Here is a 25,075-nt window from a genome sequence, read left to right on the forward strand (position 1 = left end):
GTGTGTGTGTGTGTGTGTGTGTGTGTGTGTGTGTGTGTGTGTGTGTGAGAAGTGTCTGAAGTGTCTGAGGCCGGATCCGAACTCAGGGCCTTCTGACTCCAGGTCCAGCACTCTACTCACTGTGCCACCTAGCCGCCCCATTCTGTGAATTTATAAAAAAAAAAAAAATTTATAAAAAAAATAAAAATACTTTGATAACTGTATTTCAGTAGAATTGGTTTTCCTTAATAATCCTATGTATTTTATTTTATTCATTTAAGGATGTTTTTCTGAGAAGGGGTCCATGGCTTTCATTAGACTGCCAAAGGGATCCATAGCATGGAAAAGGTTAAGAACCCCTGTTTGCTTTAAGCATTAGGATCATGGGATTTAAAAATGGAAGGGACCAAGCCCATCATTTTACACATGAGAAAACAGGCCCAGATGAAATTAATTGTCTGAGGTTTCATTGGTAATAAGTATCAGAGCAGAATTTGAACCCACGTCCTTTGACTTCAAATCTGGCACTTTTCCACTAATACCATGCTGTGACCTGCTATTATTGTTATTATTTCACTTGGACCATTGCCAGCTTTGCTGCTACATATTGTTATATGGTAGCAATGAACAATGAGCTTAGATAGAATTTAGGAGATGGCGGAGAATAGGAGGGCCTAGTGTGTTATGGGATCGTGAAGAATCCAATACGACTGAATGAATGAATACACAACAACATTGTCATGTGATAATATTTTTTTGTAGAGAACAAAAAGATCTTGCAAATTCAAATTTGTCCTGTTTTAAAAAAGACTGAAATGTTATGAAGATGGTTATGTCTTTGGAACCTTAACAATTTTTTGCTTAACAAAAGAGTCAGTGGGACTAGAACCTCTCAGCCTAATTTTCTGGCTATCTCTGGACAAGAGGTAACAGTTAGTTGCTTATTTGTTGGGGAGAAGATCTGCTATGAACTCTATAACAAGAGGTAATGCTGAGTCCCTATAGATTTCTGTACTCTGGATGGAGTCTGGGCTGACTTCCTGGCAAGGGAGAGAGGGAGAAGGCCTGTTCAGGCTGGTTCCTCACCAAATAATTGTTTGGTTTGCTGTCAGACCAGGCTTTGAGTATTATTACAGAATTAGAGAGATTTCAAGGTAATCTGAAACTTATCTGCCAATTTCTGCCTAGCTTGTTTAAAAGGAGTTTTTATTTATCAGGTGTTTTTGTTTTTTGCCTGTCTATGACACATGCATGCTGTGTGACCTTGGGCAAATCACTTAACACTTGATGCTCTGGGCAATTATAAATTGCAGATAAGGTAGTGCTCGGTTCGTTTAAACTCGGCTGTAGAGAACCAGTAGGCTAACGTGGAGTCTACTGTCTTTTCCCCTTTTCCCTAGTAGGGCTCTTGGTGCTCTTTGGCAGTGAAGATGATCTGATGATCAGAGAGGGCAGGAAGGGGAAGTTCACTGGGATTAGAGCTGGCAGTATTCTTTGTACTGTGTGCTGTGGAGAAAATGATAGAAATCTGTCATTTTTTTAAATAGTGAATTTGCCTTGCTAACTGACAGTAACAATAAAAGTAACAATTGGTATTTTAATAGTGCTTTTTACACATTAGCTCTTTTGCTTAGGATGGGTCATGGGCTAGAGCATTCCTACAGGAGTCAGAGGACCTGGGTTCAAATTTTGTCCCTGATAGAACCTGAGTAACCTCTGGCAACATACTTGTGGTCCTTGGTTTGCGAAGTTGGACAAGACTAACGATTCTTAACATTTTTTGTGTGTGTCATGGATCCCTTTCTCAGAATAGTTTAAGAGTATAAAATGAAATATATAGGATTTCAAAGGAAACCAATTATATTGAAATAAAGTCATTAAAACACTTAAACCAAGTTCATGGACTCCAGGTTAATAGCCTTGGTGGCCAGATAATCTTTCAGGTCTTATCTGCCTCTGGATGTCAAAACTCTGCAAGAATTCTGTAAGATGGATGGTATGTGTGTGTATTATTATCCCCATTTTACAGATGAAAAAACGGAGACTCAGAGAGGTTGTCTTGGTCATGATAACATAGAGGAAACCTTTGGAATGTTTTATCTAGGCTCCTTCTTGATACATTAAACTTTTTCCTGTTGGCCTGTCATCACCAGAAATATAGCTTGACAGATCACCCATCCTTCATGTGTAGGAGAGTATTAAGTCATTCTGTAGCCTCATGACTAGACTCTGACTGGACCCTTCTCTGTCTCTTCTGGTGGAGGTGATGTTTTTGTTGTTGGGCAAAAGTAGTTCCTTTGTTGAGAGAGGCCTAACTGACCTCACTTATCAAAGGCTCTTTTTTTTTGGGGGGGGGGGGCACGACAATAGGGGTTAAGTGACTTGCCCAAGGTCACTCGGCTAGTAAGTGTGATCAGGTGTCTGAGGCTGGATTTGAACTCAGGTCCTCCTGCCTCCAGGGCCAGTGCTGTATTCGCTGCACCACCTAGCTGCCCCAAAGGCTTTTTTTTTTTTAAGGAAAAAAAAAAAGACTTTGTAATAATAAAAAGCCAGTAATATTGGCCAAACAACCAGGAGGAAAATCCAAATATAAAACAAGGAGTAAAATATTACTTAAACTCCTAGAATTTATTAACAAAGAACTAAATGAATTAACAGACAAGTTCTCCCTCTATAAAAATTATTTTGTTCTATGTCCCTTACATGTTGGTCTGAGGTTATTCTCTCCAGGGCTTTTATCAAGAGTTTTCTTCTGAGGCCTTTCTGGTGTCAGTGACTGGGAACCTAGGGAAGTGGAAGGAAGGGACCATTTGATTTAATAAGTATTAACTGAGAGCTTTCTATGTAAACATCATGGCAGGGACTCAGAGTAATTGTGTGATGTGGTTCTTGCCCCCACAGAATTTTTCTTTCCAGAGGGAAGAGAAACATTCTACATGGAGCAATACTATGGCCAGGTGCCAGGATGGGATTCCTAGAAATGGGCTAAATATCAGCAATATTCAATTTAATTAAACTGAATTAAATAATTAATAAAATGGAGGGCTGTGGCTTTGGGGCTGACCCATAAATTTCCATAACACTTGGAATGACTTCTTTTATGTTCTAGAAGGGAATGTTTATCCTTGGCCCCAAATGGCTTCCTCACACGCTGTGACAGGTGCACCTTTTGGTTTTTACCATTTGGAGTCTTTACTGTAATATGGGGTCAGGCCCCTTCTGCTCCCTGCTTTTTGTGCTATTTCCTCTCCGGTCCACCTTTGTTGTTTTCTTGTGATAGATTTTTACTCCCCACCTCCTTTTATGGTGACATATTTCTATTTCTCCATGTTTCTCTCTTCTTTCTCTCCCACTTGGAAATGAACAGAGTGAACACAGATGGGATTAAATCAATGATTATAGACTGGGGTATTCTGGTAAATGTTTAACAACTGGGTTGGGGTGTGGGTGGATGTATACACATACACTTTTAAATTTAATCTGCATTATGAATACATTTTCGGGTATAGACAATTAGCAAAACAATAAATCGAGCCCTTCTTTGTGGCTTTCTGAGGTGTTAATACTCACACTGAAAATGTGACAATTTGCTCTAGAAAGGAAATGGGTTAGATGTGGCTCCAGAGCCATTTCAGTATGCCGAGGGAGAGATTAGGGACTGAACTGAACCTGTGATGTAATTGACATAGGGAACTCCAGGGATTGGACCTGTGATTTCACTGGTACAGGGCGGGGGAGCTCCCAGGTGAGGGAACTCCCTCTCCAAAATCAGGTCACTACTTTCTCTAGAGCACTGAGAAGTAAGAGACTTACTCCCTGGTAAGTATGTATCAGAGGTAGAATTTAAGGCTAGCCCTAATAATCCTATGTTGACTTCATTGAGGCCTGAAAAAATTGCTCAAAGGAAAAATAAGCAGCTAATCCAATCAATTTAATCTGCCATTCAACCAGCAAACACTTATTGATAGCCACAACATGTCAGGCACTGGACTAGGTGTTGAAGAAACAAAGGCAAAATAGAAAAACTGCCCTTGCCCCCAAGGAGCTTACATTCTACTGGGAAGACACACCAAGTTAACAGCTACATATTTACACAGTAATTTGAGGAGGAAGAATATATTTAAGACTCTGAAATTGAGCTGGTCTTTGGTGATGTTGCTTACTGGTTCTGGTGGGTCAAATGATTTCATTGGTATAGGGAACTCCCAGAGGAGAAAACTCTCTACCAATACAGATGGGCAACTCTGCTGCAATATACACATTTAGAGAGTCTTGCCTGGGATCACTGAGAGGCTACATGACTGCCCAGAGCCACAAGACCAGTATGTAGCTGAGGCAGGTCTTGCAGACTCTGAGGCCAGTTTTCTTTCACTATGTCAAGTTGCTTCTCACAATTAAAATCAGACATATTAATTAATAAAGGAGAAATCCCCATGGTGATAGATTGTTGTATTGTCTCAATTCCCAAACACATTCTGCATGTTCGTGATAATAAAATATTAAGTCAGTTCTTTCAGAGACCAACACTGCCCTTCCTGTAGACTTGAGCACTTTAAGTAGCCTAGTCTCTGTAGAGAAGGCTTTTGAAGCATTTTTTTTTTTAATGCTTTATTAACTTCTGATTTACATCATTTGTTTCCGGCAGATTTGAGTTACAAATTTTCTCCCTGTTTTTCCCCTACCCACTGCCCCAAAACAGCAGTCCCACAGGATATTCCCTCCTCCAATCTGCTCTCTCCCATATTTTCTCCCATACCCCTTTCTACTTTTCCAGTGGATCTCTATACCTCAGTGCCTGTATATCTTATTTCCCAATTACATATAAGATGATATTAATAATAGTATATAAATATATATACATACACACGTATATATATACATATTTGAATATTTGATTTTAAAACTTTCAATTCCAGATTTTGAAGCATTTTTTAAATCTAATAAATCAACAAGCATTGATTAGACACCTATTGTATGCCGCAGTTCTGGAGATTGGGGATGCAAAACAAAAAGGGAAATGACCTTCATGCTCAAGGTGCTCACATTGTACAAATGTAAAATGATGGAAATAGTTCCTCTACCTTAGAAACAAACATAGTTGTCCTGAGAAGTGGCTGGATTATAATGTTTTGTGATTAAGCGGGTTGATTTGCTTATTCAAAGTTAGGAGATAATCTTTCATTGAGGATTGATACTGCTCTGACCAGCTTACACTACCTTGTATTACTACCTACTTTCTCACTGGTTTGTTACCCTTAGTTACTCTGCTGAGGATTTGAACCCTTGAATACTCCCCTAAGAGAGAGGGCTGTCATCAGTCAAGTCAAGAATCGTTTATTGGGGCAGCTAGGTGGCGAAGTGAATAGAGCACCGGCCCTGGAGTCAGGAGGACCTGAGTTCAAATCCAGCCTCAGATTAACATAAAAACTAGCCATGTGACCTTCGGCAAGCCAATTGCCCCCCCCCCCCCAATAGGCGAAAATAAAAAGAGTTTATTTAGTGCCTGCTGAGCCCTGGGGATACAGGGAAAGACTAAAGATAAGTTTCTGTTCTCAGGGAGCTCATAGTCTAATGGGGGAGATAACATACCGTGTTTCCCCGATAATAAGACACTGTCTTATTTTTTTTTGGAAAGAAAAACACCAGAGGGCTTATTTTCAGGGGAGGGCTTATGTTGTCCTGCCTCAGCTCTCCTCCGTGGCACTGCTCTCAATGGCGCCAGCAAGCAAATTATTGGGGAAGAACAGGATGACGCGCTCACTGCTGCAGCTCTGATTGGATGCAGCTCAGAGCGCGGCGTGCGTTTCACGGGGGGGGGGGGGAGACGGTGCATACAGAGGGTACCATAATGTAGCGTGTAGCTCAGGGGATCACCTTCACTACAGTAGCAATCTCAATAGGGCTTATTTTCGGGGGAGGGCTTATTTTAGAGGAATCTTACACAGTAAGGGGAGGGCTTACTTTCGGGATAGGTCTTATCGGGGAAACATGGTATAAACAACTATGTCCAGATGAACTGGAAATAATCAGGTGTGAGTGTGAGACATGGGCTTTAGAATCTTGGCCTTAAATCAGGGTAACCCATCTTGTTCTGTTAATTTCCCACAAAATTGAATTTGAGAACAGTTACAGAATATAGCATTCTATAAGACATGTCATAGACCAATGACTATTTTCCCTTTTCTTTTTCTAGCCCATCAAAGAAGTAGCCTGGTTTTCCTTTTTCCTCATTTTCTTCGTCTTTTGAAGAGTTTCATTTAAAATGACCACCAAGATCAACTTAGACACACTTCCTGAATATGAGAAAAGTCAGATCAAGCGGACTCTGGAACTAGGAACTGTCATGACCCTGTTTAGCCTCAAGAAGTCTAACCCTGAGAGGAGGACAGTCCAGGTCATCACAGAGACCAGGCAGGTGGCCTGGAGCAAGACGGCTGACAAGATCGAAGGTTTCTGTGAGTATCTGCCCAGAAGGCTGGTCAAACAGGATCTTGGAAAAAGTCCCTCATTTCTCACCAGCTTTGACTAGATGGCTTCCAGGCTCTTTGCTGTTTAGGAATGTGGCCTGAGTCAAAGAGAGGAGGAAACTTACTTTGCTGAAGGCTCTGTGAAGCCTTTGTCCACTAATGGAGACATTTTGGTACTTTATTTGATGCTTCTCATCTGGAACAGGGGCTCAGAGTGGAGGGTAGAAGGTCAGTTTGGACACCCCTACCTAATGCAAGAGACTGAAAGGAGTTTCAGAACACTGGATGGCAGGCATTGTGAAATTTGGGTCAGGGAGCCTTTTTCATGTGAAAGGAAGGTCTGTTTTACTTCCTGGGTTGTAGTGCCAGTTCACTTTTTCTTTAAGAAAACTTATGTTAGTGGATTTCACTTGATTGAACAGAGCAGTGACTCATAAGATGATGGGTTTATGACCAGGAGGACCTTAGAGGTCCTTAAAGATGAAGAAGCTGACACCAAGAGAGGTGAAATGACTGTCCTGTCATCACATAGGTCAGATTATGGGATCGTACATTAAGAGTTGGAAGGCACTTTAGAGGTTATCATGTGACATTGAGATACATTGGCAAGAGCACGGGCTCTGGAGGCCAATGATACAGCCTCAGATCCCACCTCTGATAGTAACTGTGTGACTGGGTAAGCCACTTAACCTCTCTGGGCCTTAGTTTACTTCTCTGTAAAATATGGGTGTTGGATGACCTCTGAGTTCCCTTCCAGCTCTAACAGCTAGGATACGAATTCCTACCCTCCCAGGTTAAGTGACTTGCCCAAGGTTACACAAGCAGAGAGCTGAGATTTGAACCCAGTCATTCTGACTCTGATCAAGCATGCTTTCCACTGTATGTCTCTTCTAAAGAGACACATTTCTCACTTTTCTTATTATAGTCCACAGTGAAAGATTGTGAGTCTTTACCCTCAGTAGGAGGTGGAGCCCTGTGTGATGTTTTGGACCATCGGGGATCATCCTCCTCCTCATGGTGGATAGAGGGCTGGACCTGAAGTCAGGAAGGCCTGAGTGCAGATCTCTCTGACACCTAGCTTTGCAACCCTGGGCAGCTCACTTTAACCTTTCTGGGCCTTCATTGTCCTCTTCTGCAAAATGGCGCCTGCCTCACAGGATTGTTATAAGGATCAGATGAGATAAAATTAGATTACATGTTAAGTGCTTTTTGAATCTTTCAAGGACTTTATAAATGCTAGCTCTCATTGTTATCATTATTTCAGTGACGTTTGGACTGGCAGCTATTGCTATATTTCACACTGCCCTCTGACAGGTTGCAATACTACGGGAGCTAGTTTAATAGAGTAAGAGGCCTTAAGGGATTAATTCTGTCACTCAACAATCCTTTATTGAGCATGTCTTATGTGTCAGGGGCTTTCCTTTTTATTTAGTTCCTCCTTGATGATCTGTGGGGTAATAGGGTAGTCCCAGACATCTTAAAAGCAGAAGTCCTTTATCTTAAATGCATGGTTGTTTGTGTGTGTGTGAGTATGTGGGACACGCTATGTGTGGTGACAGTTGATTTGCTACCTATGTTATAGCATCTGATGGCCAGCTCTAGGGGCTGAGCTTCTCTGCACTTAGCTAGGCTGGTGCTCAGGTGACAGACATGTGGGCCATCTCTAGTGTTGCCACGGCAACCTCTTCAGCTTGGTGGTCCTCCTTGGAACTTGCACTCTGTTTGCATGGGCTTGAGCTCACCTTCATGTTATGGTGAAGAGGCAAGGTAGGCAATCAACAGGAAGTCTCTTGGTTTTGGTTTTGATTACTATTGGCTTGTATTCTCTGGTTGCAAGGTGAGGTGTCCTGGGATTCTGAGGGGGGATGTTCTGGACTGAGTACTGACTCTGGAGCCAGAGGACCTGGGCTCAAGTCCCACCTCTGACATCGACTACCCATGTGCCATTGGACAATTTCCTTAGCTCCTCTTGCCCTCAGTTTCCTCAATGTACAGTGAGTAGAGTTGATGAGTAGATGGCTTCTGAGGCAGTGGTGTTCTTGGATGGTTACAAGAGCCAATTGTGAAATTTCAGTGGGAGTATTTACACCTTAGAAATCAGCAGATACTACAAATCAGGACTTGGTTTATTATTTTGTCAGTTTTTTTTATGCTTAAGAAAGTAATGGAGAAATGTTTATAATGAAAATAAAACTTAGAGTAGTGTATTGTTTCTCCTGAGAGTCAGGTTCTGAACATTTACCAGCACACCCCACTCTGAATTTTTTTCCATTGCTTAGATCTATAAACCTGTGAAGCTGGGGGGTCTTCAGAAGGTGATGCACTCTGTATTCTGGAAGGGTAATTATGCTGAAGGCTTGCCCAAGGTTACATGGATCTGAGACTCTCAGATTTCATCAAGGCTTGGAGTCAGCCTTAATATAGAACTCTATTACTGTATGTAGGCCTCAGGTGAGCATTTATTGAGCACCCATGGCATGCCAGTGTGTGAAAGCAAGGATTTGAACTCTGGCTAAAGAGACATGAGGCATTGAAGGACAGAGCCCAGAACCTGGAGTCAGGAAACCTGGGTTTGAGCCCCAGCTCTGTCATTTACTATCCCTGTGAGTGAGCCTGTGCAAATTTCTTAATAACTTCTTTGGGCCTCAGTTTCCTCATCTGTAAATTGAAGCTCCTGAATTTGATGTACTCTAAGCTTCCTTCTAGTTCTGAATTTCTTAATGGGCAGTTGAGAGAAATTTATCAGCCGGGCTAAAAATGAATCTCAGGCAGCCCAACCTGGGAAATCCAACCCATTCTTTTAAAACAATGCTTTAGAAAATTTCCCTGTTGTTTCACATTGACTCCCTTCCTGTACAACCCCTTAAATAAAAATAAATAAAAAATTTAAATAAATAGATTTGTAAAGAAAAGGAACAAAACAAAACAGCGCACTGACCATGTTTAGCAGTACATGCCCCATTATGTATCTGTAGCCCACCACTTCCCTGCTGAGAGGAAAAAAGTAGGTTTTACCATCAGCTCTCTGGAATTAAGATCCTTAGCACCTAAACCTGGGCTTACTGGTGGCATTTGCAATTATTTTATTTTCTTTCTCTAGTAATAGCTCTTGATTCCCTGCATTAGGTGGGAAATTTGGCAGGAATGGCATTATTATTTTTTTTTAAGCGATTGGGGTTAAGTAACTTGCTCAAGGTTACATGGCCAGTTATTTCTGGGTGTGGTGCTGAGTATCTGAGCCCGGATTTGATCCCCAGGTCATCCTGACACTGGGGCCGGTGCTCTTACTCACTGAGCCACCTGGCTGCCCCTATGGAATGGCATTATTAAAGCCTCAGTTAAAAAGACTAAGAAAACTTCCCCTACATAGACTTCCCTGTTTTTCTAGGGCTTTCAGATTACTTTTGAGGCTGGTTTTCCTTCTCTGGAGTTGGGGTGCTGCACCTTGGTCTCCTATCCAAACTCCGAAACTTGCTGTGAGAAAAACATTTCCCTCCTTAAGGAATGAGAGCCACTGTTGCTTTAAGTGTGTGAGTGGGGGGAGGGGAGATTTTGCTTCTATATGTAAAGCCCCACATTTTGGGGTGGTGGACAGGAAACATAGTTTGTAGTTCTTCTGCCTCTCACTGCTGTATATAGAATAGATGGGCTGTAGCCAGGGTGACTGTGAAGTGAAAATCCAAATATCGACCTCCATTTTCCATCTGATTCTCACCTGAAACGTGAGAGGTGTTATAGTTTCCCTGGGTGTGTTCTAGCTGTGTGCCCCCTCCCCCTCACACAGCGGGACCTGACAGAGTAGAGCACCAGAATCTTCTAGGGACAAGGCACAGTATTCTCTGGTTGTGGGATCCGAAGGAATGGATTGGGGGCTGTCCGTTCAGCTGGCACTGACAAATGAGCTTCCTCTGCAAACTGACCCCTAATAGAGTTAGAGATTTGAAGTTGGAAGGGACCTTAGAGGCCTTATTTGACAGATGAGGAGGCTGAGGCTCAAGGGAAGTTAAATGACTTGGCCAATGTCACACGGCTAGCAAGTGCCTGAGGCCAGATTCAAAGGTTTCAAGTCTGTCTGGCACATAGTAAACATTGAATAAATGCTTACTGCCTGAGTGACTCCACCAGCCTCCCTTTGCCTCATCCTGAGGCCCAGGTGGCCAGAGGTGACAAAGTCTCTTCTGTGCTCTAATTTTAGTCAGATGTAGTGGCTCTCATTCTCCTGATGGACTGATGCCACCTTAGTCTAGAGTCTGGCCATCAAGTAGAACAGTAGAAGAGGGAATTGTGGCTAAGGAGAAACAGAAGCAGGGTTTTGGCGTCTTATCTCCAGCACTGAGTGAGACTGATACAGAAGAAGCCAGTCACGGGATGGCTCAGTCCATCATACATACCCATGTGTAACTAAGTCACATAAACAGGTTCATTGGGAACTTGCCAGAGCTGACTGATGAGTTTTGTTGAGATCATGATATTTACATTTTATACAAAGCAGGTTCACAATAGTTCCTTTAGATGCTAGGAGTACTTTGTCCTTCTTGACCCATAGGCCAGCTCTCTACATACCACATCAGACCCTATGACCTCTCTGGCCTTGTTAAAGGTAGAAAAATGTTATGTCACATATGAGCTGTGTACAAGCCAGGAAAACCATGATTTTGCACTTATCTGAAATTGGCATACAGTGAAGAATTGAAGCTTATTTTGTTGTGGTTGCATAGAGATCTTAGGACCCTGTCATCTTTCAGCAGGTGTTGACTTAGTCTAGTTTCTTAGTGAATATTTTTAACTTCTCCTTTTTCACACCTTGTTGGATTGCCAGATTTTCAGGTTAGGCTTTTCTGAGGAAATTTGTGGCTCATCTTGGTTTCTAGGTGGGTGATGACTATAGTTAGGAATGCTTTCATGAACTTGGTGTGTTGGAGGAACAGTAGCTTTGGAATGGCAGAACCTGGGTTCCCATTTCACCTTTGATCTTTAGGACCAGAGTGACCTTGAAAAGGTCACTTATCCTGGACTTCAGTATACTCATCTGGAAAATGAAGGAGTTGGATCTTTCTCTTATAAATTTGGATCAATTCCTTATGTGTCTTGGAAATTAGACCTTTACCAGAGAAACTTGCTGTAAGTATTTTTTCCCCCCAGTTAATTATTTCCCCTTTATTCTTAGCTTTATTAGATTTATTCATGCAAAAATATATCTTCGTTGATCCTCCCTATTCCTTTATGGTCATAAAGTTTTCTCCTATTCATAGATTTGATGGTTTTTTTACATTTCTCTCATTTGTTTATGATGTGGCCTTTTATATCTAGGTCATATGCCAATTGATAAATGGTCTAAGGATATGAACAGATAGTTCTTAAGGGAAGAAATTCAGACAATGTATAGCTAAATAAAAAAAAAATTCCAAATGAGTTCTAATTAAAGCAATTCTGATATTCTACATCATACCTATTAGAGGGGCAAGGATGACAAAAAAGGAAAGTGATAAATATTGGGGGGGCTATGGGAAAATAGAAGCACTGTTAGTAGACAGCCATTCTGGAAAGCAATTTGAAATTATACACAAAAAGTTACTAAGTGGTACATGCCCTTCAACCCATCTATACATAACACTGCTAGATCTTTACCTAAAAGAGATCAGAGAAAAAGGAAAGAGTTCTTAACAAGCAAAAATATTTATAATAGCTCTTTTTGTGGTGGCAAAAAACTGGAAGCTAAGGGCATGTCCGTGAATTGAAGATATGGCTGTGTAGGTTGTGTTCTATAAATGTGAAGGAGTACTATTATGCTGTAAGAAATGAGGAAATAGATGATTTCAAAGAGATATGGAAATCCTTATATGGACTGATGTAGTGTGAAATGAACAGAACCATGAGAATAATTCATAGTATAACATCAGTATTATAAAAATGAATGATTTTGAAGACTTTCATAAACTGATGAAGAAAAAAAACATGAGCAGAACCAAGGGAACATGTTATACAACAATATTGTAAAAACAGTTTTGAAAACTGTAATCAATACAATGGCCATTCATTATTCCATAGGACTGATGATGAAACATGCTATTACAGAGGAGTATAGGATTTAGGGTATAGAATGAGATGTGTGTATATTTTATGTGGGTGTATATTATACATATCTTTCCATATAATATACTTACATATGCATATATATATATATATACATAGGTATGTATACAGCATCTGAGGGAATTTGTTTTGTTTAATTATGTATATTTGTTAGAAGAAATTTGTTTTTTTTTCCTTTTTTTAATGGGTTGGGAGAAGGGGAGGACAGAAAATGGTGTTCTATTAATTTTTTTAGAAAAACAATAGAGAGATATCTAGATGTTATTAGACATCAGTTGATCTGGAAAAATATCTCGGTTCCTTAGTGGATTATAAGATGGTTTATTTATATGAGATAATACTGTGGTATGGAATCCTAGGAAGGTATCATCAGTCTTAGGCATCATCAAGAGAAGAACATGGTCCATGATGAAAGATCATAGGGTCTTATATTTGGATTCCTCTTGGTGAGTTTATCATATTGACTAGAGAACCTCCTTGATCAACCATATTATACTTCTCTTTGCATATTGTTTTTTCCATGTAATAGAATGTAAACTCCTTGAGGACAGGGCCTGGTACATATTAGGCACTTGATAAATGCTCAATTGATTGTTTGATTTTGTCTTTTTATATCAAGCACTTAGCACAGTGCCTTGTATGCTATGTACAAAATAGGTTCTTACTAAGTGCTTTATTACATTGGAGGCAACTGGGGGCACAGTGCATAGGGTGCCGAACCTGGGATCAGGAAGTCCTTAGTTCAAATTCAGCCTCAGACACTTACTAGTTATGTGATCCTGGACAAGTCACTTAACTTCTCTTTGCATTCAGTTTTCTCAACTGCAAAATGGGGATGATAGCACCTACCTCCTAGGGTTGTTTGAAGAATCAAATGAGATAATATTTTTAAAATCACTCAGCACAGTTCCTAGCAGATGGTAGGCACTTCATAATAAATCAGTAAACATTTATTTAGTGCCTACTATGTGCCAGGCACTGTCTTGCTTATTCCCTTTCCCTCTCTTGAATAGAAAAGAATAGATTGTCTTAAGAGAGGAGTAGTATCAAGGTGGTAGTAACTACCATTTTCATTTGCCTTAGTTAGACTACATCTGGAATATCTGTTCAGTTCTGGAGAACACAGTTTAGGAAGGATGCTAATAAACTTAGAGAGCATTCAGAGGAGGACAGCTGGGATGGTCAAGGTCACGTTTCACAGAAAAAATCGAGGCCATTCACTGTGAGCTCCTTCTTTTCCCTGTTTCCCCAACTTGTATCACTCATATGCCTTCTGCCATTATCTCATTATGCCTTCACCCCAGTCTCACATAATGTAAAGTAAGGCTTTATTCCTTACCAAGACTTCCCCTTCTAACTTCTCAAGTAATCCCATTACGTCCTGTCTCTTTCAGCAGATTGTCCCCCTGTCATCTCTATTTTCAGTCTAGAACTCTCTCTCTCTCTCCCTCTCCCTCTCCCTCCCTCCCTCCCTCTCTCCTCTCTCCGTCTCTCTCCTGGCTGATTCCCTACTGCCTACAAACATACCCTTGTCTCCCCACTCCTGAAAAAAAAAACAACCCAAACCCTCACTAGATCCTTCTGTCCCTGCTAAATACCATCCTCTTATCTCTTTTGCCCTTTGTGGCTAATAAACCTCTTGAAAACATCATCTGCAATAGAAATCATCTCCACTTTCTCTACTCTTACTTACCCCCTTCTTTCCTCTCATACTGCCAACACCCTGGTGCACATTTGTACTATTGAAATAGGCTACTGTTGGGTCTGCCTGCCTCAAATCTTTCCCCATTCCACTCTATCCTCTATTTAGCTATTAGAGTGATTTTCTACTCCATAATCTCCAGTGGTTTCCTTTCGCCTGTAGGATCGATACAGAATGCTCTGTTTGGCTTTCAAAGCCCTTCTTAACTTAACCCCTTTCTACCTTTCTTGTCTTTTAACACCTTAATCCCTGCTATGTACTCCTCATTCCTGTGACACTGACCTCTTGACTGTCCACGAATGAGATACTCTATCCCTCTTTGGCTGTTTTTTTCTGGCTGTCCCCATGCCTAAAATGCTTTTGCCTCCTCATTTTTTTCCACCAGCTTCCTTTGTGTCCCAGCTAAAATCCTTTCTTCTATAGGAAGCCTTTTCCAGTTCCTCTTTCCTTGTTAGTTATTTCCTGTTTATCCTGTAAATAGTTAGTACATATTTGTTGTTTCTCTCATTAGATTGTAAGTTCCTTTAGGGGAGGGACTGTCTTTTGCCTCTTTGTATTCCCAGCACTTAGAACAGTGCCTGGCACATCATAGAGACTTAAATGTTTATTGATTTGATATTCAAATGGGTTGAAGGAATAGGACATGTTTACCCTGAATAAGAGAAGATGGGAAGAGAGAAGGTGGTTGTCTTGAAGAGCTGTCATAGAGAAAGGGGAGTAGACTTGACCTGAGAGGGCAGAACTTGTGAGCATGGGTGGAAGCTGCTTAGGGACAAATTTTGGCTTGATGTCAAGAAAAACTTTGTAGTGAGTAGAGCTGTCCAAAAATCAAATGATCTGCTTTGGGAAGTAATGTGGATGTCTTCAAACAAAAGTTGGATGACCTTTCTCAGATATGTTTGTAGAGGGTACTATTTTTTCCCCCATTATGGGTTGGACTTGAGGACCAGTGAGGTCCTTTTAACTTGGAGATTTTTTTGAATCTATGACTTCCCTAGGCACATACAATAAGAGAGAATGTGTGTGTGTATATATATAATTTATGTATGTGTGTGTATGTTTGTATGTATGTATTTGTGTGTGTGTGTGTGTGTGTGTGTGTGTGTGTGTGTATTACATAGAGGATATTATTGATCCTGTGGGATGAATGACTCCCATGTTGTGGGGTAGGGACACTTTGTAATGCATTCTCTTAACTATTTTAGTTGGTCCTGAAATTTGTTTTTGGACCTAGGATATATATATATATTTTATTCCTTGACCACAGAGAGTAGGCACTTTGAAAGCCTGTTCACTGATTTAAATGTTTTCACAAAAGAACTGATGATTTTAAGCCATCAGAAGCTTTTAAAAATATCTTAGCCTTGTTTCTAGGCCTAAACTGAAATCCTTTCCATGGGCTATCTGGTCATTATGTCACAAATAATTGAATTTGCCCATAATAACCTCTGGGCCAGGGTGGGGAAGCCTCAAGGCTACATGTGGCCATCTAGGTCCTCAAGTGCAGCCCTTTGAATATCCCCTTAATAAAAAGATTTGATCCTAGAGTCTGGGCTAATTGAATGGGAATTGGGAAGAGGGAAATTTAGTTTTGAAGTAAGAGAAAACTGCATAATTAGAACTGCCCCAAGTAGAAAGACTTGCCTTTAGGGGATAGTGATTTCCCCACAGTTGGAGGTTTTATTCAGAGGTTGGATGGACACTTGTTGTAGAAGGGATTCTTTTTATAGGTATGGGATGGACTACTTGGGCTTCTTTGCAGCTCTGTGAATCTGTAAATATTCTGGTGATCCAAATTCTGTCCAGTTCAACAAGCATTTACCAAATGTCTTTTACGTATCAAGTAACATATTTGATGCTGGAGATATAAGGACAAAGATCAAAGGCCCTGCCTTGGTGTATCTGTCAATATAGATCATACATTTATTTATTCACTTATTCAAACATTATTTATTAAGCATCTGTACATGGCCCTTGGCTCAGTTTTGGGGAAGAGAAGAGACGGAGAGGGAACAAAGGTGATTGACCTGTACAAGATACAGAAGCAACCGGCTGTGACATTTCAGAGGAAGGGGGTCATTTTAGGCTTTAGGGACCTTGAAATACCCCATAGAGGAGGTGGAATCTGAAGGATGAGTAGAATTCAGCTAGAGAAAATGGAAAGTGGTATTTCCAGTCATAGGAAATGATGTGCGAAAGGAACAGGGACAGAAAATGCAAGGCATATTTGGGAAATGGATGGCAAGTTGTCCTTTTTGGCTGGAAAACAGAACTAGAGGACAGTAGTGGCAGATAAGGTCGAGGCTTAAAGAATGAAAATACATCAAGCCAGCAAAAAGATACTAAATAGTGACCTCATCTTTGTACCCGGGGAGATACAAAGATGAAATAAGATGCATCCAGTGTCCTCAGGAGCTTACAGGCTAGCAGAGAAGATAAGCCTTGCTTACAAATAACTGCTACAAGATAAAATGTGATAAGTGACTAAGTATAATGAGAGTTCTACAGAGGAAAGGATCACTTGTGGGAAAAGAAGGGAAATGAGCCTTGAAAGATAGATAGGGTGGCCCTTGCGGCATCTTGAAGCCATCATCGCAAAAATCAGCTATTGTACTTTAGAAATAAAAAAATTCCCTTTATTTTAGTTTTTCAACAAATATTTGAGGTTTTGGGGTTCTGGGCAACTGGAGTTTTCTGTAGATGAATTAAAAGAACAACAACGAAAAATCAGATCTTGTTCCAAAGCTTCCCCTTTGTAACCAGACCTCCCTGGCCTTCCCTTGGCAGATGCTGCTGTCTCTCTCCTTTATATTTTGATTCTTAGGATCTTGCAAGTTGTTGCTTTGAGGTGACCCTGCTGAAAGGCTAATTACATTTCAGGAGAGGTGACTTCCAAGGTCTGAGGCCTGGGGGGAGATGAGAACTTACATTAACTGCCCTGTCTCCTGATCCTGTGAACAAGGTGGGGAGGAGAGGGCCCCCTGGAGCAGTCCTCGGGAGAGGAGGTGCCTTGTCATGACTATTGTCATTGAGCCGCCAACTAGTTAAGATGCAGTACAGCGGAAGGAGTGCTAGACTTTTGAGTTCAGAGGACCAGGTTCGAATCCCAACTCTGCCCATTATTCTGACTTTGGGCAAATTCCTTAACGTCTTTGGGTCTGACTTCCCTCATTCATAAGATAAGGGGTATGTGTGTCAGAAGTATCTACCGGCTCAAAATCGATGATCCTAAGTCCTTAGAAAGGGGCAGCTAGGTGGTACAGTGGATAGAGTGTTGGGCCTGGAGTCGGGAAGACCTGAGTTCAAATGTGGCTTTGGATGCTCACTAGTGTGACCCTGGGCAAGTCACTTAATCCTGTTTGCCTCAGATTCCTCATCTACAAAACGAACTGGAGAAGGAACCACACTAGTATCTTTGCCAAGAAAAACCCAAATGGAATCATGAAGAGTTGGACCCGACTGAAGTAACGAACAACAAAAAGTCTTAGAAATCTTGTGGAAGTCTCATCTTCCCAGAAGCCCAAAGATTCTGAGCTCAGTTATCATATATGTAGCACCCAGTGAAAGAGCCTAAAAATGAGGAGGCAGGGTGGTCCAATGGAAAGATAAATAATTCTACTCATTCCAGTTCTACTTCTGAGGGTACTACCTTTGACTTTGGACGAATTACTTTGCTCATCAGGGCCTCAGTTTTCTCATCTGCAAATGAGTGGGTTGGACTAGTTGCCCTGTGATGCCTTTTCCGGCTCTGTAGACATTTGTAGACATCATCATCATCATCATCATCATCATCATCATCATCATTGTAACAGCAAAGCTTTTTATGTAGTGCTTTAACTCACAAAAGTTAAAAGTCACAAAGCACTTTACATATATTATTGCATCTGAGCCTTACAACAATGCAATTATGCCTCATTTTGTACAACAGATGGGTTCCAAAAATGTGTGTGTAGAACTGTTTTTGGGATAAGAAAGAGATATTGTTGAAAAGAATCCTATTGTAAAGATACTTTTTCACGTACTGTGGTTTATCTTTTGTATAAACCCATATTTTTGTTCTTTGGATTGTCTTAAAGTGAAGTGAAAAATACATTGAATAGGTTTAAAAATTATTGATACAATTTGTTTCTCCTTCACCTTTCTCTTCATTCTTTTTTCCTTTCTCTCATCCCTTGTTACAAAAAAATTAAAAAAAAAGAGGAAAAGAAGGAACTTAGTAAAACCAGTCAGCACATCAATTTAGTCTGACAGATGTTCCTTACCGATACTCCTTCACTTCATATTACATGGCTTATGAGAAGAGAGCCCTGGTCACTTTTCTGCATGGGGGCTTTTTTGGGTGTTTCTCTTCCCATTCCATTTGACTCACGGTGCCTCTCACAACTTTGTGGCCAGCTCTCATCTATGTAGCCTCACGCATCCACTTTCTCTGCTTAGTCTGCAAGCAGATCCTGTGGTGGTGGTGGTGGTGTTGAGGTTATAACTATTGCCATCCACGTTCTTCCCTTACTTTCCTTTTCCAGAGAAGATTGGTCAGGACTCAGGGGATCAGGTGAGTCCCATATAGTTTCTAGCCCTCCTTTTCTTGTCCCAGTACATCATCAGGCTGACTCTTGTTTGGCCGTTCTGTGGGGTCAGTGTTCACATGATATGCTACTTCCCCAGGTGGCCTTGGGCTGGTCAGGGCCTGTAGTGATTGGAAAGGAGGAGGAAGGATTTGTGGAGGAGACTGGTTTGTTGTGGAATGGGAAATGATAATAAGGCTCTTGGATTTCTAAACTATGTTTGGAGAACCCCCTGCCCTAGGCTATTTATTGGGGGCTCATCAGATGGGAAACATCTGTATCTGTGATGAGAGTACCCTGTAACACCAACAGGGTGTGTGTGTGTGGGGGGCTGGCTCCAAGATCACTTCTCTTCCTCCCTTATACATTAGCAGACCCATAGTAGACAGGGCGCTAGAAATTGAGCAAAAGGAATTCTACTTCTAGTTTTACCACTAACTCACTGTGACTGCCCCTTCCCTTTGCTGAGTTTCACTTTCCTTCTTCGTAAAATGAGAGATGGAGTGGGGTGGGGTAGACCAGATCAAGGGTTTTTAACTTGGGGTCTGTGATCTTATTTAAAAATTTTTTTCGATAATTGTTTTTCAATATGGTTTCCTTTATAATTATATGTATTTTATTTCATGCATTTAAAGACATTATTCTGAGAAGGGACTGACTCATAGGCTTTACCAGATTGCCAGAGGGGAGCCATGGCACAAAGGAACCCCTGGATCAGATGATGCGTAAGTCGCCTTTGAGCTTGAAGATTCTGTGATTGTGGATGAGTGATAGATTACCCCTCCGATGCACACTGTTAGGACTTTATACTGAAGGGCTCAGAGTGGCTTTAGACTTCCTGACAGCTGAGGCCTGGTGTGGGGAGGAGGCTAGCTACAGTTCTGTCTTTGGGGTCCACTTGGACTGCAGAGGTTATAGAAAAAGAATTCATGGAAAAGGTATTGATTCCGTCAAAGAAGAAGGGTCAGATGGTGCTTTTGACCATGTAATGGTGTCACCTGAAGTGCTTTGATAGAAATCTCTCTTGTCACAATCCCATTGATGAAGCTTTAAAGATTTTGTCAACTGCTTCTTTTGATCTGGAAGTGGTAGTATATATATATATATATATATATATATATATATACAGAGACAGAGACAGAGAGACAGAGACAGAGAGAGAGACAGAGACAGAGACAGAGAGAGAGAGACAGAGAGACAGAGAGGGAGCTAAATTGGTTTGGGCAGGGAAGTACCTGGTGAAAATAAGCTTTAGGGGTTTGAAGGTCTTAAACCTGAGTGGGAGATGGTGGGGGAGGGGGAGGCATCACCAAAAGAAGAGCCATTTTAGAGAAGGAAAATTAGGAAGACACTTCAGAGTTAATAAGCCCAGTAACTTTAATAACCATTTCAACAATTATTAAGTACCTACTGTTTGTAAGGCACTGTGCTAGGTCCTAAAAACAAACAAATGAAATGGTCTGTGCCCTCAAGAAGCTGTTCTTCGGTTTGGGGTGGGAGGATATAATATGTACATAGGTAAGTTAATACAAGGTCATTTGAGGAAGGAGGGCTCACTCAAAGAACTGGGAGGACAGAGTGTTAAAAACAGATTAGAGTGAGGAAAAAAGACTGGTGCGAGACACAGGAGGGGAGGGCAAGGAAAAGAGGGGAAGAAGTAGCTTATAGACCACAGAGGAGGAAGAGGCCCTTTCCTAACCATTTAGGCCGGTTTTGTGGTTGGTCCTTCCCTACTTTATTTTCCTCTAGGTCTTTTCTGGCCCGGCCACAATTCCCTCCCTAGTTTCTAATCTAATGCCTTGCCTATACCATACTCTCTAGAGCTCCACCACTATACCCAGTCTGTTTTCCTCCTAAAACTATTCTCTCACCCCAATTTTTCGGCTTCTGTCCTCATAGGAAACCTTAAGCTTGCTCTAGAGAGTCCTGAGAGAGTTGGTGTTCTCTTGAAGAAGTGGTTAATCCATCTTGTAAGATTAATCACAGAAGAATCCCTTTGATTGTGACATCCTCCTACTTAAAAACCTCCAATAATTTCCCACTGCCTACAGAGTAAAGTGGAAGTTCTTTGAGTTCCATAGTCTGTCCATAGAACACTTCCTTCAGGCTTCCCTTCCTCTCTTCTCTTATATGAATCATCCATCTTAACTGAACTATTAATTGTTTTCCTAAACATACCATTTACAGTACATTTCTACCTGTTTACCTTGGCTCACGCCATTTCTTCTGTCATAAATACTACCACTCCTTTCCTTTCCTTTCCTTTTTTCAAAGGAAGGCATTTTAAAGGCATTTTAAAAAAAAGACATTTTATGGATACTCTTCTTTTTTCTTCTTTTTTTTTTTTTTGAGGGGGGGGAAAAGGGCAGGATAATTGGATTAAAGTGACTTACACAAGCTAGTAAGTGTTAAGTGTCTGAGGTCAGATTTGAACTCAGGTCCTCCTGACTCCAGGGCCAGTGCTCTATTCACTGTGCCACCTAGCCACCCCAATACTCTTCTTTCAACACCACTGATACTTTCTAATGGCAGCCTCTCCATAATAGATACTTCCCTTGGAACAGCCAAGCAAAGCAAATCAATATATTGGTCTTGGCTGAAAATGTGTGCCTCATTGCACACCTGTTCTCCATCATCTCTTGGCTGAAAAGCCAGGGGCATGTTGTGGTGTCAAGTCTTTTGTAGTTGAGGTTGGTCATTGTATTTGTCTAGTGTTCTGCAGTCTTTCAATGTCATTTTCCCTTTTTGTCCTTTATATTATCATGATCGTGCTATGAAATCCTGCCTTTCTTTTGAGGTCTGCCTTCTCTGTGAAAACTTCCCTGCCAGTCACAACCCACTGTGACCATTTAGATCCTAACCTTTTCTAGTTCTTAGCATCTGAACTGTTCTACTTAAGCAATTTTCCTAAGCTACCTTGTGTTGTTATTTCTCTTTTTATGTAATGCCTTTGTTTCCCCATCTAGATTAGAGGCAGCATAGAATAATGGGAAAAACAGTGGATTTGAAATGGAGCAATTAGAATAAAATCCTGGCTCTTCCATTTATTTCCTGAGTGACCTTGGGCAAGTCACTTACCTTCTTTGGAGTTCAATTTTCTTAAAAAACAAAGGGGTTGGACAGTGGTTTTTTAAGGTCTCTTCTAGCCCTAAATCTGTGATCCTATGATTATAACTTCCCTTCATGGTGGGCAGTCATTGAATTTAATTGTCAGCACTGGTTGATTGGGAAACTGTTGTAGACTCTAAAGCAGAAGAATGACTCCAAGTGGGATTTTAAGAAAATGAGCTACTGCCAACCTCAGGGTAGTGTTGGATCAAGTTGACAATAGTGTAGATTGCAGTAATCTGGATTTCTCTTCAGATCCTGTCTAGAGCTGTAAAGGTTCTTAGAATGTTTAGTCCAAACCCTTGCTTTTATAGATTAGGAAACCAAGGCCCAGGGAGGTTATGTGATTTGCTCAAGGTCACACAGGTAAAGTGTGGCAGAGCCAAGATTAGAACTCATATCCTGTGACTTCAGGGTCATCAGTCTTCCCATTGCAATGTGATTTTTCCACAGTTTTGGCCTCCACCATGTGAGAGAAAGTGCAGTATAATGAGGGCCTTTTTATAAGCATATAAGGCCTTGGTGCTATAGCTGTATAAGAAAAATTGATTCAGCAAATATTTCTCAAGTCCATACTATGTGCAAAAACACTCTGATCGGTCCTAGGGCAGGGGTGGGGAACCTTTGGCCTTGAGGCCACATGTGGTCCTGTAGGTCCTCAAGGGGAGGCCCTTTAATTGAATGTAGACTTCATTAGTTCAACCATTTCATTTCACACATGAAGAAACTGAGGCCAAGGGAGATTAAGTGATTGGCCCAGGGTCATAGAGGTAGTAAATTAGAGGTAGAATTTGAACCTAGGTCTTCTGACTCTATAACTTGTGCTCTTTTCACTGAATTACTAACTGGGATGAGGGGAGGAGAGGATCAGAAAGGGCTCCCTAGAGGGGGAAGCATTTGAGCTAGACTTTTTTTTTTGGAGGGGGGAAAGGCAAGGCAATTGTGGTTAAGTGACTTGCCCAAGGTCACACAGCTAATAAGTGTTAAGTGTCTGAGGTCATATTTGAAGTCAAGTCCTCCTGACTCCAGGGCCAGTAGGTCTATTCACTGTACCACCCTAGCTGCCCCTGAGCTAGTCTTTAAAAGTGGAGGTGGTGTTGGGGGAAGGGTGTCTCAGGGTCAGGGGAATGTGTGAAAGGAAGTCCTTGACATGGAAAAGTGTGGAGTACATCTTAGGGTGAGAGGTTTAATTTGTCTGGAGAGCAGAATAAGTGGAGTAGTGGGAGACCTCATTGGAGAGGGAGTTGGAAGTCCCTGCCACACTGTACTCCTTGGTCTGAGTGTGCTTATTAGGAGGAAGTATACATTGTAAAGGGGAGGAAAAAGGCTTCTTCAGACGTCAGAGGGAACAAAGCAATGGAAATTTTAAGATTATCTTAGAATACTTCTAAGTTGAGATTAAAGTGATCATCTTATTCCTTAAACCGTTTTGTCCTAGATGCGCCAACATTTTAAAAGAAAATTATTTTTTTCCATAAACAAAAATCAGTTTTCATCTCCTGTTCTTGCTTTATGGGGGTTTGGGGGAGAGGAAAAAAAGAAAAACATAACTTATAACAAATATATGTAATCAAGCAAAATAAATTTCCACATTAGCCATGACCAAAACGTCTCATTCTGTACTATGAGGTCATCATCTGTCTGTCAGGAGATGTAGCATATTTCATCATGATGAGTCCTCTAGAATTATCGTTAGTAATTCTGCGCCAACAATTCACAGACAGAGAATATAAGACTTTGGTCTCTGAATAGAGGAAATTTATCTCTAATTAAACTTGTCCAATGAGGCCCTGAGTGCCTTTGTCTGGGTTTGAGTTGATTGCAAGGTTAATATGAATCAGCACTATGATATAGTAGCTGAGAAAGCTAATTCAATCTTTTGTTTTTGTTTTTGCTTTTTGGAGGGCAATTGGGGTTAAGTGACTTGCCCAAGGTCACATGGCTAGTTTTTTTTTGGGGGGGGGGCGTTAAGTGTCTGAGGTCAGATTTGAACTCAGGTCCTCCTGACTCCAGGGCCAGTGCTCTATTCACTGTGCCACCTAGCCGCCCTGAGCTAATGCAATCTTAGTCAGTGTTGAAAAACAGTATAAGCAATAGCCCTTCTGTCCTCTGCCCCAGTGAGACCATATCTGGAGTATTCCACATTTTAGGAAGGACATTATAACATCAGAGAAGGACTGTTAGGATGGTGAAGGACCTAGAGCCCTTGCCATTTGAGAATCATTTAAAGAAACTACAGATTTTTAGGCTGGAGAAGAGAAGGCTGGGAGCAGGGGTGGGGGTAGACATGATAGCTTTATTCTATTATTTAAGGGTCCCCCATATGGAAGAAGGATTAGATATGTTCTGTTTGGTTGAAGAGAGTAGAACCAGGATCATTGGGTGGAAATTTTGAAAAGGCAGATCTAGGTTTGGTGGAAAGAAAAACTTGTCAAAAATTAAGATCTATCCCAAAGTGGAATAGGTTGCCTGTGGGGGTAGTATAGGCAGAATAGCCTATTTAACATATATGGTAGAAGGGAATTCTTGTTTAGAAGAATTATGTTGCACAACATGCCCTCTCAGGTCTTTTCTAACATTGATTTTCTAGGAACAGCCTGCCTTGTTCTTTAGGCCTGCTGGTCTCATTTTGTGTGAAATATTCAGTTCTGTCCATCAGTCAAGTGTTTAAATTCTACTATGTCTCAGGCATTGTTATTGGTGGATTTGAAGACAGAAATGGTACAGATTCTTTCTTCAGGGAACTTACATTCTGTCAGCAAACATTTATTAACCTGGGGGAGGGCAGTTGTTATTTTTCTCTTCCATATTTTACCCCCTTCATAATTCCTGCATATGCCACCACTCTGGGAAAGCTGGTGGTTTGTGACATGAGAGGTGTTCGTTCCTCTTTTCTGTCTCTATAAATGTTCACTTGGAAGTAGGCCTAGTTTTGAAGCACAAATGGGCAGAGAATGAGTATTGAGCTGCTAGGCCGTCTACAGTATGATCACAGATGAATCACCACTGGGTACACCACCTTGGGGTTGCTGGGTAACGTTCTGCCATTGTCCCAAGAGGAAGTAGGTATTTGGAATGAAAATATCCTTTATGGGACAAGTGCCGGTACTGTTTTGTTGTGGCTAGGGAGGGTTGTCTAAACCTGGCTGTGCTGGGTAGGG

General features: G+C 41.2%; 1 protein-coding gene across 2 annotated transcripts in view; it reads left to right on the forward strand.

The window, feature by feature from the left end:
• PLCG2 (phospholipase C gamma 2) overlaps positions 1-25,075 on the forward strand; it is a 164,432-nt gene that overhangs the window by 3,723 nt on the left and 135,634 nt on the right. Inside the window, exon 2 of one of the 2 annotated variants that reach the window (XM_069072238.1) lies at positions 6,173-6,434. In XM_069072238.1, coding sequence (XP_068928339.1) covers positions 6,242-6,434 — 193 coding nt within the window. In that variant the 5' untranslated portion in view covers positions 6,173-6,241. Of the gene's footprint in view, positions 1-6,172; positions 6,435-19,493; positions 19,532-25,075 lie in introns of those variants that run through there. The other variant, XM_069072239.1, reaches the window with a different exon arrangement.

The sequence above is a fragment of the Petaurus breviceps genome, unplaced genomic scaffold, assembly GCF_028583685.1.
Source record: "Petaurus breviceps papuanus isolate PSGF00001 unplaced genomic scaffold, PetGlider_PUasm1.0 90845, whole genome shotgun sequence".
NCBI classification, from domain to species: Eukaryota; Metazoa; Chordata; class Mammalia; order Diprotodontia; family Petauridae; genus Petaurus; species Petaurus breviceps.